Here is a 14,412-nt window from a genome sequence, read left to right as displayed (position 1 = left end):
CAGTCTCAGTTCGCGATTCTAAAAAATGTCTTGGCAGTCAATCAGGTCAGTTCACTACCTCCAGACTGACAGTTTGAACCGCAAAGATGAACTGACAACTGACTGATTGACTGATAGCAACTCTGCCTAGGAGATCTATTGCGTAACCATCTCCAGGGTTTGCTCGATAAGTTACCAGGCAGATTGCCATCATACAATCGAAAGCAGCTTCTGGGTGAGTGGGCATGTCCGTATACTTGTATGGCTACTAACAGCGGCTGAAGACGACCTTTGCTTCCTCTTGCGCAGCCCTCTCTTCCTCTACGCCATAAGTCCGCGACTACGTCACGCGACAAATCCGTTGAGAGTCGACGGACTGATCAAAGCAGAAGACATCAACATATACGCGCTGAACATGATGATCGTACGCGACGACCAGAGATGTCAACAATCAAGCCAATCAAGCTGAGCTAGCCTTATATAGTAGGTGGCTAGCTTGGATAGGTTAGTAGCTTACTATATGAGGCTAGCTCAGCTTGATTGGCTTGATTGTTGACATCTCTGGCGACGACAGTAGCTGGGCGACTCAACTACTATACGGCGGAACTTCACTCATCGAGGGACGGCAATACATAACGACGGAACAGGCCGGCTTTGCGCAAAGCTTCCACTGGTTCCGCGACGAGGCGAGATTCTTGAACTGTGAGTTTCATGCTCGTGAGCTGGCCGCAGCGGAGGCGCTGGGTATTGCTGTCAGTATGAAGCCGGCAGTGGTTAAGCCCGTGCAGGTCGATCTCCGCCAAACTCGTGCCAGGGCTGCGGCCCAGAAGCAGCGTCGCATCGTCAAGCTGAGGATAAGGTACCAAATGATCCATGGTAGACCAGTTCTTATGAAGGGACCGAGGTAGGAGAAGGACGAATAAGGCGCGTCGTGGCAGGAAAGCAGAAGTCGAGCTGGTCTGTTACTTGGATCCAGTCATTTCAAATCGCGTTCCAGCATCACGACATGAAAGAGCAGCTCAGTAAGGTGTTGCGCGCACGATGTTGTGGTGTGACTCCCGCTTGAACGGTGAGAAGGTGTACCCGTCGTTAATGCACACTGTTTCTATCTCTTTGGTATCAGCGCACAGGACAACTGAACATAAATTCATCACATCTCGCAATGCACATGCATAACGTCATCGTTGATATGAGCACAAAGCCTATAGGAGGAGCAGGAGGGATCGCGACTGCCCACAACAATCCTCACTAACAACTCCAACGTGGAAGCGATTGCCTTGCCAGTCCCTTTTGCCTCCAAGTATCCTTGTGAATGCCTCGGTGGGTGTCCTGCTGACATGTAATGAATCCAATCCGCGATACTACCGCTGGATGTTCTCCGTGAATCTGGGTGAAAATATTGCTAGAAGTGTTCAACTAGGCAGACACAATGTGTCGTGCTTCATTAGCCAGCACTGTCTGATGGATAAAGCTTGGACCCCGAGATTCTGCCGAAAAGCCCCACACATGAGAGCCGTGCGACGCTACGCGAGGTCACGGGATCACTAGCGCGCCAAGGCCACAATGCCTATATAATACCGCGCTCCCTCGTCCTCCTGTTCTGTTCCTTAGCTCTCTTTGCCTTTTGGCTTAGATCAAGTGTAGTATCTGTTCTTTTCAGTTTAATCTCTGAAACTTTCCTACGGGAAAATTCAAGATTATCCTTATTTTTGAAATCAGCCGGAGAGGCTCTGGGCTTGCTCATCTTCCCTGGCACAGTGTCGCCAGTATCACACTACTTCTGGCAGACGCGAACCTACCTTTTCATTGAGTGTTTTCGCTTGCGAGAACCTTGAGGAAGAAGTTCCTTTATGTGATGTTTGAGCCGGTCAGTACCTCTGGTCACGTGGTGCAGGCAGCAATACTGATATGCATTGTAACTATGAACCATGTCTCGGTAGCAAGTAATGTAGAAGTCCAGCTCAGATGTATGGCTTTGTGTATAGCTTGCGGTCTTATCAAATGAAGCCGCGTTCCTGTGTAGCTGGGTCGGTGGCGCGTATATGCACCGCCGCTGCTCTCTATATGGGCCATACCATGACGCAAGGATAATTGGCTCATGAGACGTAAAGCTCTGCTCTTTTGTTCTGTAAATATTTTCTGAGCGACCCGGAGTCCGAAATGTGCACTTGTAGTGAGACAGCGGCAACTTTGCGTGGTGAACAGTGAGAGGCCGAAATTTCGTAGCTTGTCGTGACGAACAAACAACGACATCACCTACACAATCTTCTTCGCAACAACATCTCTACATCTATTCACACTTCAAAATGGCATCCAAGTCAGGCATGGTCAACCCGGCCATCTTCCAGGATCTCCAGGCGCGCGTAGACGAAGACACCGCCGTTCGGGATGTGAGTGACGCCTGATAGAGCTGCACGTGACAGCGTACTCACAACGCGACAGGAGCTGCGCGACATCATACAGGCACTCGAGAAGCACAGTAGGCACCTTGAAATCAGTGCATAGGCTTTTCTAATAGATCCCAGACCGCAATGTCTCGTTTGTGCTGTCAAGAGCCCATTCGACACCGGTGAACGAGCGTGAGTGGTATGTCGCAGGTCCAGCAATATCACGCCTAATATGAACACAGTACCCGATATTCTCAAGGCTTCTCAGGAACCGATTGACAATGTAATCGCCACTGTCGGCCAGCTGTCGCAGGCTGCGTCAAAGATGCCGTACTACAAGTTCAACAACATGTGGAGTCGTCAGATGCAGGGCGCGGTAAAGCCCACCAGGCACCCAAGACCCGTGACGACGAAGCTGACAACATAACAGTGTGAGAGTGCTTTGTTCTGGGGCTGGCTCGGCGGCTTCAAGTATGATGGCGGTGAAGTACAATGCGGCCGTCTGTTGACCATCGAGGAGCTCGGCGAGATCTTCAAGAGTATGCTCAAAATCCCGCTTCATATACGCACGGCTAACGCGGTCAGTTCCCGTGAACCTCAAGGACCGCGATGAGTTCCATCTCTCGCTCGAAGAGTACCTTCATTCTCTTATGACGCTGGTTGAGGAATTGACACGCCTTGCACGTAACGCCGTCACGCTGGGTGATTACGAGCGTCCGCTTCTCATCAACCAGTTCGTCAAGGATCTGCACGCGGGTTTCCAGATCCTCAACCTCAAGAATGACAGTCTGCGCCGCCGTAGCGATGGTCTGAAGTACAGGGTCAAAGATGTCGAGGATGTAGTCTACGATCTGTCGTTGAGGAACTTGCTACCTAAGAAAGCAGAGCAGAAGCAGTGAGAGGACCGCAGGGTGTTGCAGTAGGAGCGCTGCGTCCATCGTCACGAAGTAGATACTCGTCTCATGGAATTCAGAAGCCGAAGCGAACAACGGGAATCTACATACAAGACTAGTAATCTGTTCTTCCCCAAACGCTTGTAGTCCTTGCTACAAACCATGGAGGTGCTCGAGTGGTGATGTGACATGTGTCCAATGAGCGCGCAGCACGGACAACATCACGAAAGTTTCCGACCCGCGACATCCCTCCGCAACCACCGCGATTGCACCAACCCAACAGGCCAGGCGCCACTTCCGCTCCTTTAGACGCCCATCGTAAAGCCTTGCCCTGCTAGTTGACATCCGCATCGTACTGACAACGCCGCACACCGCCAATCCTCTTCTTTCATTCGCAAACATGGCCAGCACGACTGTCATCAACGCAAACGCGACATCCAAGGTCCAACCTTCTACCGCACCGCCAATCGAGCCATTGAAGAATGACTTGGCACGCACCTACATGCACATTCACCCGCTTCTTGTCCTTTCCGTCTATGGCCTCAAGTTCAATGCATTGGTTGCCGACCCGGTATCGACGCTCTTTAGCACCCTTCCGTACCTCGCCGTGCTACAGATAGCGTTCGTGGCTGTATGCCTACCACCAACTGGAGGCGCACCCAAGAAGCCCACCGAGAAGAAAGCCAAGGCTCCTGGCAAGCCGGAGCAAGGGGGTAACTCGAAGCTTGTGGTACGTGTACTCTACGACTTTTACACCCTACACTAAGCCTGCCACGGCCGATATTCGAGAAAGCAAGACTGACAAACGATACAGCCGGCATTCCTATCCCTCCTTCTTGCCCTGATCGCTGCAACCCCGCTCCTGACCGCTACCCTCGTCCTCTTCGGCGCGCCCGTCTCCTCGCATTACTGGCATACTCTCCTTTGCGGCGCTCACATTGCGCTTCTCAGTACACTTCCCTTGGTATACGTACACGGTGTAGACGGCGAGACCTGGAGGCAGATTGTCGCGCTGCTTCTGCCGATTGACGAAGTCTACGGAGGATTGATTGGCACTGTGCTTGGTGCATGGCTGGGCGCTGTGCCTATTCCATTGGACTGGTGAGTACTTCTACACATGTCGACACCGGAAAACATAGCTAACCGACTACAAGGGACCGCGAATGGCAAAAATGGCCCGTCACCATTGTTACAGGCGCTTACATCGGATATGCAGTCGGCAAACTGCTCGGTGGCACGCTCCTGAAGGGTACCAAGATCATGTTTGATTAGGTGCTTCGGATCACGAAGGGTTATGCTCTTGTGTTGCTTCATAGGTTTCCCAGGCTTCTGGATGGTATGCAGGACATGATAAGTCGTTGTGACCGTGGCACCCAAACAGATGGTAATGGTTTTGTACTTTCGCAAAAGAGGCCTTCCAAATTGCAGACGCGATGGCGAGCGATCAGGCCCAGCTACCTATCGTTACGACGTCAATAGGGTCAGCTCGCCCAGATCAAACAGTTATTTCCAGAATCGCGCCAAAATCATTGAAGTTTACAAAGTCGATCGCAGTTGCCTGCTCCAAAAAGGTGAAATGTGGACACTGTAGGTGCTGATAGCGCCTCGAGGCGAGGCGTAACATTTCGTAGCTCTCGGAGCTTCGACCGATGCGAGCTTCCTCCACCAAGGCCGAGCTTCCACCCGGCATTCCCAAAGCAGCAATCCCGGCGCAAACACATCAATCTCCCCAGGTTCCAGTAACCCACCTGTATTCCACTTGACTGAATGCAGTATACCCAAGCTGCGAAATCTAGGTTGACGAAGCTTCGGGTTAATCTGAGCGCGTAAACGTGCCATTAGACGCGTATGAGGACCGAAAAAATGACTTGACGGGCGTGATGGGGTGCCACGAGCGGGGTCCGGGGTCATAATGTTGATCGAGGCGGGGGATGCGGGGGATTGTTTAAAAGGCACGATGGCCGGCTGAATTGATGGTATGTCGCGTGGCTTGGTCTCTTGTTTTCATCCCCAGAATTCTGAGCCGTGTATATCTTTGTGTGTTCGACATATTTGAGGTATGTTGTTCCTTCAGCTACCATTCCAGACTACAACTGCCAAATAGTATACGGCATGGGTCTCACTCGCTGACAACCTCAGATCTTTACGTCATACACATTCGGGCGCGTCGTCAAGATGTCTAGAAAACATTTCTTCCCCAATCCCGAAGGCGTGGTCCTCCATAATCTCCGCTCGCTATGCACACGCAACTCCCACATGGCGCTCGACGAGGCCAACCGAGTCGTTTACAATCTCTCACACCCTCCGGACCAGGTCACTATCATATCTGGTGGTGGCTCAGGCCATGAGCCGGCGTGGTCTGGCTTCGTCGGCGATGGCATGTTGTCAGCTGCTGTATGCGGTGACATCTTCGCTTCTCCCAGCACCAAGCAGATCATGGCTGGAATACGGAATGTGCCGAGTAACGAGGGCGTTATTCTATGTATAACGAACTATACGGGAGATATGCTACATTTTGGTCTTGCTAGAGAGAAGGGCCAGGCATTAGGATACAAAGTCGACGTTGTATGCATGGCAGAAGACGCCGCTCTGGGTCGCGAAAAGAGTGGCAAGGTTGGAAGGAGGGGTTTGGCTGGCAACTTGCTAGTTATCAAGCTTGCTGGCGCCGCATCACAGAAAGGCTGGGCTTTTGAAAGGTGTAGGAAGATTGGCGAGTTGGGTAACTCGCAATTGGTCACTATCGGGACGAGTCTCGATCATTGCCATGTTCCAGGACGAGACGCGTTTGAGAGTGTGCAGGATGATGCTTGTGTAGTTGGTATGGGTATTCATAACGAGCCTGTAAGTCCCTTCGACTCGATTCGAGCTATACAAGTATCACAGGCTGATTGATGCTAGGGTTTACGAACCATCTCCCCAATGCCTAGCCCTGAAGATGTCATCAAAGAGATGCTTCGCTACCTCCTCGATCCATCCGACTCCGACCGCGCATTCGTCACCTTCAACCCCAACGATAACGTCGTCATGCTCGTCAACAACTTCGGTGGCCTCTCAAACCTCGAATTTGATGCCTTGGTGAATCTCGCTCTGATAGCCTTGAAGCGCGACTGGAAGATCGTACCAACACGCATCTATGCTGGCGTACTAGAAACCTCCCTTAACGCCCAGGGCTTCAGCATAACACTCGGCAACATGAGCGGCATGGCAAAGGCCATGGATCTCAAAGACGAAGATGTCATGGAACTGCTAGACGCACCTACAAACGCTCCGGCCTGGCCAAAGAACGGTTACCAGCCCCTCAAAGTCAACAAGGAAACAGAGGAGCTACGCAACAAAGCCAACGCCGCTGCAGCCGACAAATCCGCGCTCCACAAGGGACCCGCTACACCACCCTCTTTCATCCCCGCTCTCCGCACAGCATGCAAAGCAGTGCTAGAAGCAGAACCCACAATCACACAATACGACTTACAGATGGGCGACGGTGACTGCGGAGAAGCTGTGGCCGGAGTATGCAAGTCCATCCTCGCCAATATCGACGCCGTGGAAAGTAACCCGCCACCCATCCTCGCCTTGCTAGAAAGCATAAGCGAGAACGTCGAAGATGTCGGCGGCTCTCTCGGTGCCATTCTGTCTATCCTCGTCACCGCCTTCACAAACGCGCTGTCAAAAGCCACTCTATCACAAAACGCACCACTGGATATCTCGACGCTGGCGTCTTCCGCATCGATTGCGCTCGAGAACCTGAAGAACTATACTAGTGCACGGGAGGGCGACAGAACGGTCATGGACGTGTTGATTCCTTTCATCAACACATTGGCTGAGAGCAAGGATTTGAGTAAGAGTGTGGATGTGGCGGAGAAGAAGGCGGACAGTACAAAGGATATGAAAGCCAAGTTCGGGCGGGCGACATATATTAGTGAGGATGGGAGCGAGAGAAGTAAGATCCCCGATCCGGGGGCGTATGCGGCCGGGGTTTGGCTAAGGGGCTTGGAGAAAGGTTTTGGTGGGTCGTAGATGGGAAGGCAGGTTGTTCAGACAGCTGCAGCAATTGATCACTACTTCTTTAGGTGGATAAAAAAGACCGTTTGGAATCCTAATATACCATAACGTTAAGGTATGCTCACGTGCTCAGATATTACTCCGCCTGGGCGCCACGGATCCGTGCATTGATGCAACTGGCTGACAAAAATACCTGCAAAGGTAAGGGTGCTTAAACGGTCCGATATCAAAGCTCCGGGTGTCAGTAACGCGTTAATAGTGCTCACGCCTTATTACGTCAAACGGGAGTAGTTAAAACCATATGGTGTTGTAAATCCGACTCCTAAATCCATTCAAGGATGAGTGACGTACAGCGGAAACAGTATAAGAAGAGAGATGGGGGCAAATAATACTTGGAACAACACGCCGTTATCTGTCTCACAAGCATCATACATTCATCATGTCCGCTACACTCAGTTCCACTCGCTCTACTCCTCTCACCTTGCAAGGAAAGGTCGCCATCATTACTGGTGCTTCCCGGGGAATTGGAGCTGGTATAGCACTAGAATTGGCGCGTAGAGGCGCAAAGGTAAGTGTCTCCTAATGTCAAGAGTGAAGAAGCTGCCGTAACTCTAACAATGCAAACAGGTCGCGCTTGTTTACACATCCCCCAGTAGTGAGGAAAAGGCCAAGACGATCGCGTCCGACATATCAGCTTTAAAAAATGGTAGCAAAGCACACATCATCCGAGCAGATCTCAAAGAACTTGAGGCTCCTACAGCTATCGTTGCGTCAACCAGGGAAGCATTCGGCGACAAGATTGACGTCCTGATCAACAATGCCGGTGTACTTTGGGCAAATCCCATTGGGGGGACAACCCTTGAAGACTACACGGGAATGTTCGACATCAATGTTCGCGTACCACTATTTTTGACTAAGGCTGTGGTTCCTCATCTTCGTAAACCTGGACGAATCATTAACATATCATCCGCTGGTTCGCGCGCCGGCCCACCCAACCTTTCCATCTATGCCGCGTCGAAAGCAGCCGTCGAAGGCTTGACAAGAAGTCTTGCACATGAACTAGGAGATGAGGGCCATACTGTTAACTGTGTTTCTCCTGGCTCGGTAGAGTCAGACATGCTGGAAAACCTTCCAGAAGAATCGAGAGATTATGTGTTGAAAGGCACGGCAGTAGAGCATCGTGTGGGAACTGCAGATGATATCGCGCAGGTTGTATGCTGGATAGCAAGTGAAGACTCAAAGTGGATCTCGGGACAAACGATATCGGCTTCAGGTGGTTTCATGATGTTGTAGCAGTATCCAAGGCTGCCGCTGCCGTTTTTACCAGAGCCTCACGAATGCAGATGTCTAGCTTTGTCTTAAATTACGGGGTTTCTGCTGTGTAGCACGACAACACGAAGTGACATGGCGCTTGATAAAAGACTACCGCCGACCACACCCCCTTGATATGCGACAAAGCCTCTATCTCTGCTTACCACTAGACCTCAGTACCCAGAAACGCTCTTGTCTATATGTGATATTGACGCTACCTAGGTAGGTCGGGTAAAGAACAGGCATCACGCAAAGTTCATAGTATGAGTAACAATAGAACTGTTTACACTGTGAACGCGTTTCTCTAGTAATCACGACTCAATAAAGCGTTCGATCGATGCTTTTCTGCTTTTATCTTGCGCGAGAAAAGCCGCTTGACGCGTGAGAGCGACGCGGCAATGGAAATGTCATTGGTTGTTGATACCGAATTCTAGGTGTAGAGACGTTTGTGATCATATTTTGTATCAAATAACCAGACATTCTATGTGCATAATCACATGCGCACGTACGTTTCCCATGCAAAACAGTGTGTTCTCGCGCTGGAGATCGAGCCAGCTGCACGAGGGCACCTCGGTGTCGATATTAGCAGGCATAGAAGCCCTCCAGTTCTTCTCCCACTCTTCCAACGTCCATTTGCGGCCCTGACTTACGAGCGACTCTGTATCCGGCATTTGGCCAATGTCAAAGTTGCAACTGACTGGCGATTGGCAATTTGTCATGGCGCGTAAAGCTTCCGGGAAACCATCCATGATATACGCGCTGTTAGGCCTTATCTTCCACCAATCTAGAGGGGCTTGCCAGATCCTACGGTCAGACAAGCACGCTTCAAAGGCGATTTGCCATGCAGCATCGCGTTTGGCCACATCAAAGATGCGTGTCGATTGTGTCGGAGTAAGATCACCATCGATGACCATGCGGAAGGATTGAGGTGGCATCCCAAGGGAATGTAGGGACATCACTTCCATGATCCAGCTGGCGATGCAGCCCTATTCGTCGTGAATCCCCGACGTGATCGAGTCGGCCTGCGCACAATCGCACGCCTTTCCCCCCCAATGGTAAGGTGGCGGGTTTTCGTTGTCTATCAACAAGCCCGATGCGGCTGGTAGTGTCGCCTTCCAGAGATCGACTCGCTCGATTCGTAGCTTTGGGTTGCGTTGACAGAACGGGATAAAGCCTTGCGCGTGACACTGGGGCCAAGCCACGGCCCTGTTCTCTTCATGTATTACAATCTTGCGGATTTGAAGTTGCGCAAATCGAGACATAGAATTCAGGATGGATATTGCTACACTTGCTGCCGAGAATCGGTATTTGAAGCGATCACGATAGCGAATGTCATTCCGGTTTATGTCGTCGACTCCGTTCTCAGGTCCTAGAACATGCTTCATAGCCATGATATCCTCTTCAGTTGGTATCTTCCATGGCATGTAGTTGTACACTATTACCTCTCTGGGATCATCATATCCGCTTTCCTTTGGCGTCCACCTGGGCGAGTTTTCTGTCAATTTGAAGAATTTTGGATGCGCTGCGACAGCGGCGAGTGTAGACGTGACAAATTGACGCGTCTTTGAAGGCGTGTCCTTCCAATATTTGCTGAGTGAGATGTCGTAAACACGTCCTTGTTCTAATTTTCGGATCAGCGATGTATATTGGGGATGCCGCGCTTCGACATGGGCATATACTGTATCGTCAAAGAGACCTGCCCTACTGACTCTCCATACTAAGTAGCGAGCCTCCAACTGTTCCAGTCTGATCAGGAGACCATTGAGGTGGCCAGCTCTCCTTTGAAGTGAATGGTTGTATTCGATGGAAAGTGAAGCGTATTGAGCCCCAGTGCTAGTCCGCACGTTTCGTTTCGGAAGAATCTGCTTACGGACCTGAGAGCTAATTAGATGGGTTGGCCGCTTGCAGACGTGAGTTTTCCAGTGGAGAAGTTGTATGTATAACCGCCCTCTACCTCAAAGTAGAATTTGTAGATATGATTCTGAAGCTCGCGAGGAAGGCTGTAGAAGTCTGCCATGGTTGTCGTGATACCGCGATGATAGTTAGGGGACGGCGGGTCGAGATGAAAAAGTGTGTTGGAAAGTATGCGGCAAACAGGCGGCCTTTTCTACTTGAAGGATCCGGAGGCAGCAACCGGCTCACGTGAATGTGGGCATGTACCAGGCGTCGCGAAATACGTACCACGGAACGGCGTCCTTGTGGAAAGACGCTCACTGGCTACAATCCCTCAGCATCGAGTATCTGACTACCATGGGTACTGTCAACAAACATACAATCCAATGCACAGCGCATATCTAGCTCAATACCTGAAACTCAGCTTCCAAATTTTGAAAAGGTTGCGCTATAGAGTCTCACTAGGTAAGGTTACCCACGTAGTCACCTGGCCAGTCTACCCTTGGAACCTGAAGGGAGAAATGAAAGCATCGGTACGTATGTACCAAAGCAACTTCGGTGGTAGATCTTTTTCGTAGGTCTAATCACGCAGCTCCGAGGAAGCTTATGGAAGCTATGCAACTGCGCTATGATCGTAGTCGTAGTCACCATCGTGCTGCAAGGCCGCACAAACATTTGTGTCGCGTTGCGGTTGAGGAATTGTAGATGTGATACAGCAGTGTTTGGGAAGAAGGGATGGGGAGACTGGTGGCTGGGAATCGGTACCATGTTCCACGAACGCAACCGCGGAACGGGACAACGGGCAATCCTGGCGTTCGGCCTGGGTGTGGGTTTGTCGATGCCAAGCCTGAGGATCTTCGAAAGACTGGAACCAATGATCATCAACGCTTTCCGATCTTTACCCGGACTGCTGCAATCAAGGTGTTGTCCGCTTCACGGGATGATCGCGATATTCCATCCGTGCAGTGTGGGTGTGAACAGTGTACCCATTCTGCGCTATGCAGATCTTGGGACGTTCTACCAACAGGGTTTATGAAAGAAGAAATATCGCCCTTGGATATGCTGAGGCCGTGAGTTTTACAGAGCGTCAGATATCTGTTACCGATCAACAAGAGCGTTATCAACGATGAGCTTGGATCATGGAACGACCACGGTGTCGCTTCAAGACTGGCGTCAGTATAAGGCGTAAAAGCTGTGCGAAAGTGAGACGGGGCGAATCGTTACACGCGCATCATATCCCTCGGCTTTGTCGTTGACATTATTGGTGGGACTTTTCTATTAATTTGATTGACGTGCTGGTGATAAGACGCAGGCACAACGCTGTTGAGTTACACTGTATTGTATCGCAGTAGAAGTGTGTTCCAAAACACTTGGCTTCACTATATGCAGCTGTATATATACTCATTTGGAAGTTTCATTGATTGCAACCGTAAATTATCCATTATAACACCTGGACACTCGTTTATATAGTGCACCTAGATTGGAGTTTATTCATCTTGAGATTGCAGGCTAGAGGACGAGACTATTTTTACCATCTTTCTGGACGCTTCTATTGTCTCTTGTGTTCAAGTTTGCAGCCGCTAGACCTTGCGATGTTAGCATGGCGTCCGAGGATACCTCACGAAACGCAGATGATTACACGCGTGTCAAAACTTGCAAGTAATCTCATATCAGCCCGACGTACGACACAGATGATGGCATGTCCAGGAGCCTTATAGACGGTCTACTATGCTTTTGCAATGAGATGCACTCATAGGAAGCGTATGGCACTAAATTACAACCGTGACATCTTGTGACTGTTTTATCTTGGGGTTGCTGAGCCTAAAACTATTACTCGAATCTACCATGAGCTATTAGCAAACGTTTACTAAGATAGTCGCCTTCTTCGGAAGTGAAGAAGCCTTAAAAACTAGATGTGCAGGTATGAGAATCTCTTGCAGGCTACTGTAGCCAAGTGTTGGTTGTTTATCATGCAAAAAAGATCTTGATAGGCCATTGTATGATCGTTATTTGCATGCACTTTAGTACCTAAGTATATAAAACCTGCTTGGGTTACAGGGACGGATCAATGTCACACCACATCGTCAACGGGCGAATTCGAGGACTATCCATTCATTAGAGAAAGTGCATTACCCATACAAGACCTGCGCCGCGCCTACTAGTTCTTGAGACCTGAAAGCAGCAAGTAGCAGTACAGTACCGCTACCTAGCTACTGACCTCAGAAGCCTGACATAGATACTACTTGACGATCATGTAACGTACCCAACGAACGATCGATAACGTGACCTTGTGTCAAGAGGTGAGCATCACGGCTTGCCAAGCACGGAATCACCTCGGGATTAGTGGGCTGTAAGTTGTGAGAGGAGGCGAGCCAGGCAAATGTGGTGGGATTCGTCTTTGACCCTGTCAATTGCATCAGTGCCACCAGCCTCCCCAATATTTCGAACGTATGATCAGAAAGTCTATCACGGCTTTATCACTACTGATTTCTTTGCATGAGAACGATGACGATGCCAGGCGTGGCGCTTGACGCTTGGCGCTTGAAGCTTGGGCCTTTCACATTGCACTATCAGAATCGCGTGCGATACCACATTACTTCATTACTAACACATCTACATCAACATCATGAGTACTGCCTGTCTCTTTCCGGTAGGTACTACGTTGCAAGATCAGGTACATCATCGTTCCCGACACGCCCAGACGGACAACAGCTCGACCATGACAGTCCCCAATACTGCATCCATCCTTCCGTCTCCGTCCTTCAGCCGTCCACTTGTTGGTTGTATCCGACTCGCCTACGTGAGCCATCTCCAAAGCTTTCTCAATTCGTATGCGCGCGCGCGCAATCGGTCCATTCGATCGGTTCGTTCAAGAGGAGGACGAGGATGGGGATGAGGATGAGAATGAGAAGAACTTGCGACGGCGGAGCAGCTTCGTTCAAGGGTTATTGAGGAAATATCTGACCAGGTCCCGGAGATTCATGAAGGACCAGAACCACGAGCCGTCCTTCTCTGATGTGCAGGCGTTCTTGAGATATTCTTTCTCCCACAGCTGCAGGTCGTCAGTCCTTGACTTCATCACGTAGAAGTACGTAGTCGCTCAGGGAGGTTTATCTGTGCATCTATTAACAGTTGTAGGCATGACAACTCCCGTCGCAGACGACTACGTTCCTGCTGCTCAGCAGGCGACAAGTCACGTTCTTCCTCAACAGCTTTGGCCAGCAGCGACGCACGAAGAAGCTTGCAAGCCAGGAGTCCAAGCAGTATGTTTCTTGCAAAACAAACTTCATACACATGTCGACTGACGAGTGACTAGGGATCGCTGGCATCGGGTTTTCCTGCGGGTCTGGGATATGGCGAATGTGGATTTGAGGCGTTGTCTCAGTATCCCATACCCCCAGGTATATGAAGTACCAGCAAAGTGTTGTTGCCATGTCGAAGACGGCATCGGGATGGAAATCGCTACAGGTAACATTGCATCTCTGAATCGCTCATGATAATCGATTGACCAAAGACAGGTGATGGCTGTCCCGAAGGGGTGGACTTGGGTGCGACGGTGTACGTTCTTCTCGCAACTGAAATGGTTCGACTATCCCATGCTGACGAAACGATAGTGACAACTGAGCACATGATTGCGGATGTGATTGCGGATTGATTGTGGGTATGGTGGTGATATCCGGCGCCAACAATCCCGGGGTAGGACATGCTCTCCTTGTTCTCTGCAAGTCTACTAATGTCTTCAGGGGCATAGGTATGTTATATGCTTTCGAGCGTCTGCTCGTTGAGTCTGTAAGTAGCGCGTTCTTCAACCATCTATCATTGCTTCGCTTTGACATTCAGCTAACGGATACATGAGTGCATTACGAGGTTTTGCGGACTCTCTCTAGTGAGTGGCCTTGCTCTTGAGCTCCACATCTCTTGACATCACGCTGATACTTTCCAACAGGGTG

The 14,412-nt window shown here is 50.4% G+C and overlaps 6 protein-coding genes across 6 annotated transcripts; 5 read left to right on the top strand and 1 right to left on the bottom strand.

The window, feature by feature from the left end:
• Positions 1–263: 263 nt before the first annotated feature.
• Positions 264–887, top strand: J4E82_010409 (uncharacterized protein; the record flags this gene model as incomplete). Its single annotated transcript, XM_051736621.1, has 2 exons — positions 264–403; positions 510–887. Coding segments are annotated over 2 exons (518 nt in total), but the record flags the coding sequence as incomplete, so codon positions are not given.
• Positions 888–2,285: 1,398 nt separating this feature from the next.
• Positions 2,286–3,265, top strand: J4E82_010408 (uncharacterized protein; the record flags this gene model as incomplete). Its single annotated transcript, XM_051736620.1, has 6 exons — positions 2,286–2,369; positions 2,422–2,458; positions 2,505–2,558; positions 2,609–2,742; positions 2,797–2,905; positions 2,952–3,265. 6 exons carry the CDS (start codon positions 2,286–2,288, stop codon positions 3,263–3,265), a joined length of 732 nt encoding a protein of 243 aa, XP_051583640.1.
• A 394-nt stretch (positions 3,266–3,659) lies between these two features.
• On the top strand, positions 3,660–4,531 carry J4E82_010407 (uncharacterized protein; the record flags this gene model as incomplete). Its single annotated transcript, XM_051736619.1, has 3 exons — positions 3,660–3,989; positions 4,074–4,360; positions 4,414–4,531. 3 exons carry the CDS (start codon positions 3,660–3,662, stop codon positions 4,529–4,531), a joined length of 735 nt encoding a protein of 244 aa, XP_051583639.1.
• A 903-nt stretch (positions 4,532–5,434) lies between these two features.
• Positions 5,435–7,273, top strand: J4E82_010406 (uncharacterized protein; the record flags this gene model as incomplete). Its single annotated transcript, XM_051736618.1, has 2 exons — positions 5,435–6,100; positions 6,158–7,273. The coding sequence occupies 2 exons, from the start codon at positions 5,435–5,437 to the stop codon at positions 7,271–7,273; spliced, it is 1,782 nt and encodes a 593-aa protein (XP_051583638.1).
• A 424-nt stretch (positions 7,274–7,697) lies between these two features.
• J4E82_010405 (uncharacterized protein) lies at positions 7,698–8,551 on the top strand (the record flags this gene model as incomplete). The annotated part of the gene is made up of 2 exons (XM_051736617.1): positions 7,698–7,826; positions 7,886–8,551. 2 exons carry the CDS (start codon positions 7,698–7,700, stop codon positions 8,549–8,551), a joined length of 795 nt encoding a protein of 264 aa, XP_051583637.1.
• A 482-nt stretch (positions 8,552–9,033) lies between these two features.
• Positions 9,034–9,504, bottom strand: J4E82_010404 (uncharacterized protein; the record flags this gene model as incomplete). Its single annotated transcript, XM_051736616.1, has 1 exon — positions 9,034–9,504. One exon carries the CDS (start codon positions 9,502–9,504, stop codon positions 9,034–9,036), a length of 471 nt encoding a protein of 156 aa, XP_051583636.1.
• Positions 9,505–14,412: the final 4,908 nt, after the last annotated feature.

Source organism: Alternaria postmessia (assembly GCF_024291825.1).
Source record: "Alternaria postmessia strain BMP 2775 chromosome Unknown scaffold_123, whole genome shotgun sequence".
Taxonomy (NCBI): Eukaryota; Fungi; Ascomycota; class Dothideomycetes; order Pleosporales; family Pleosporaceae; genus Alternaria; species Alternaria postmessia.
This window is presented reverse-complemented; position numbering and strand designations above follow the sequence as displayed.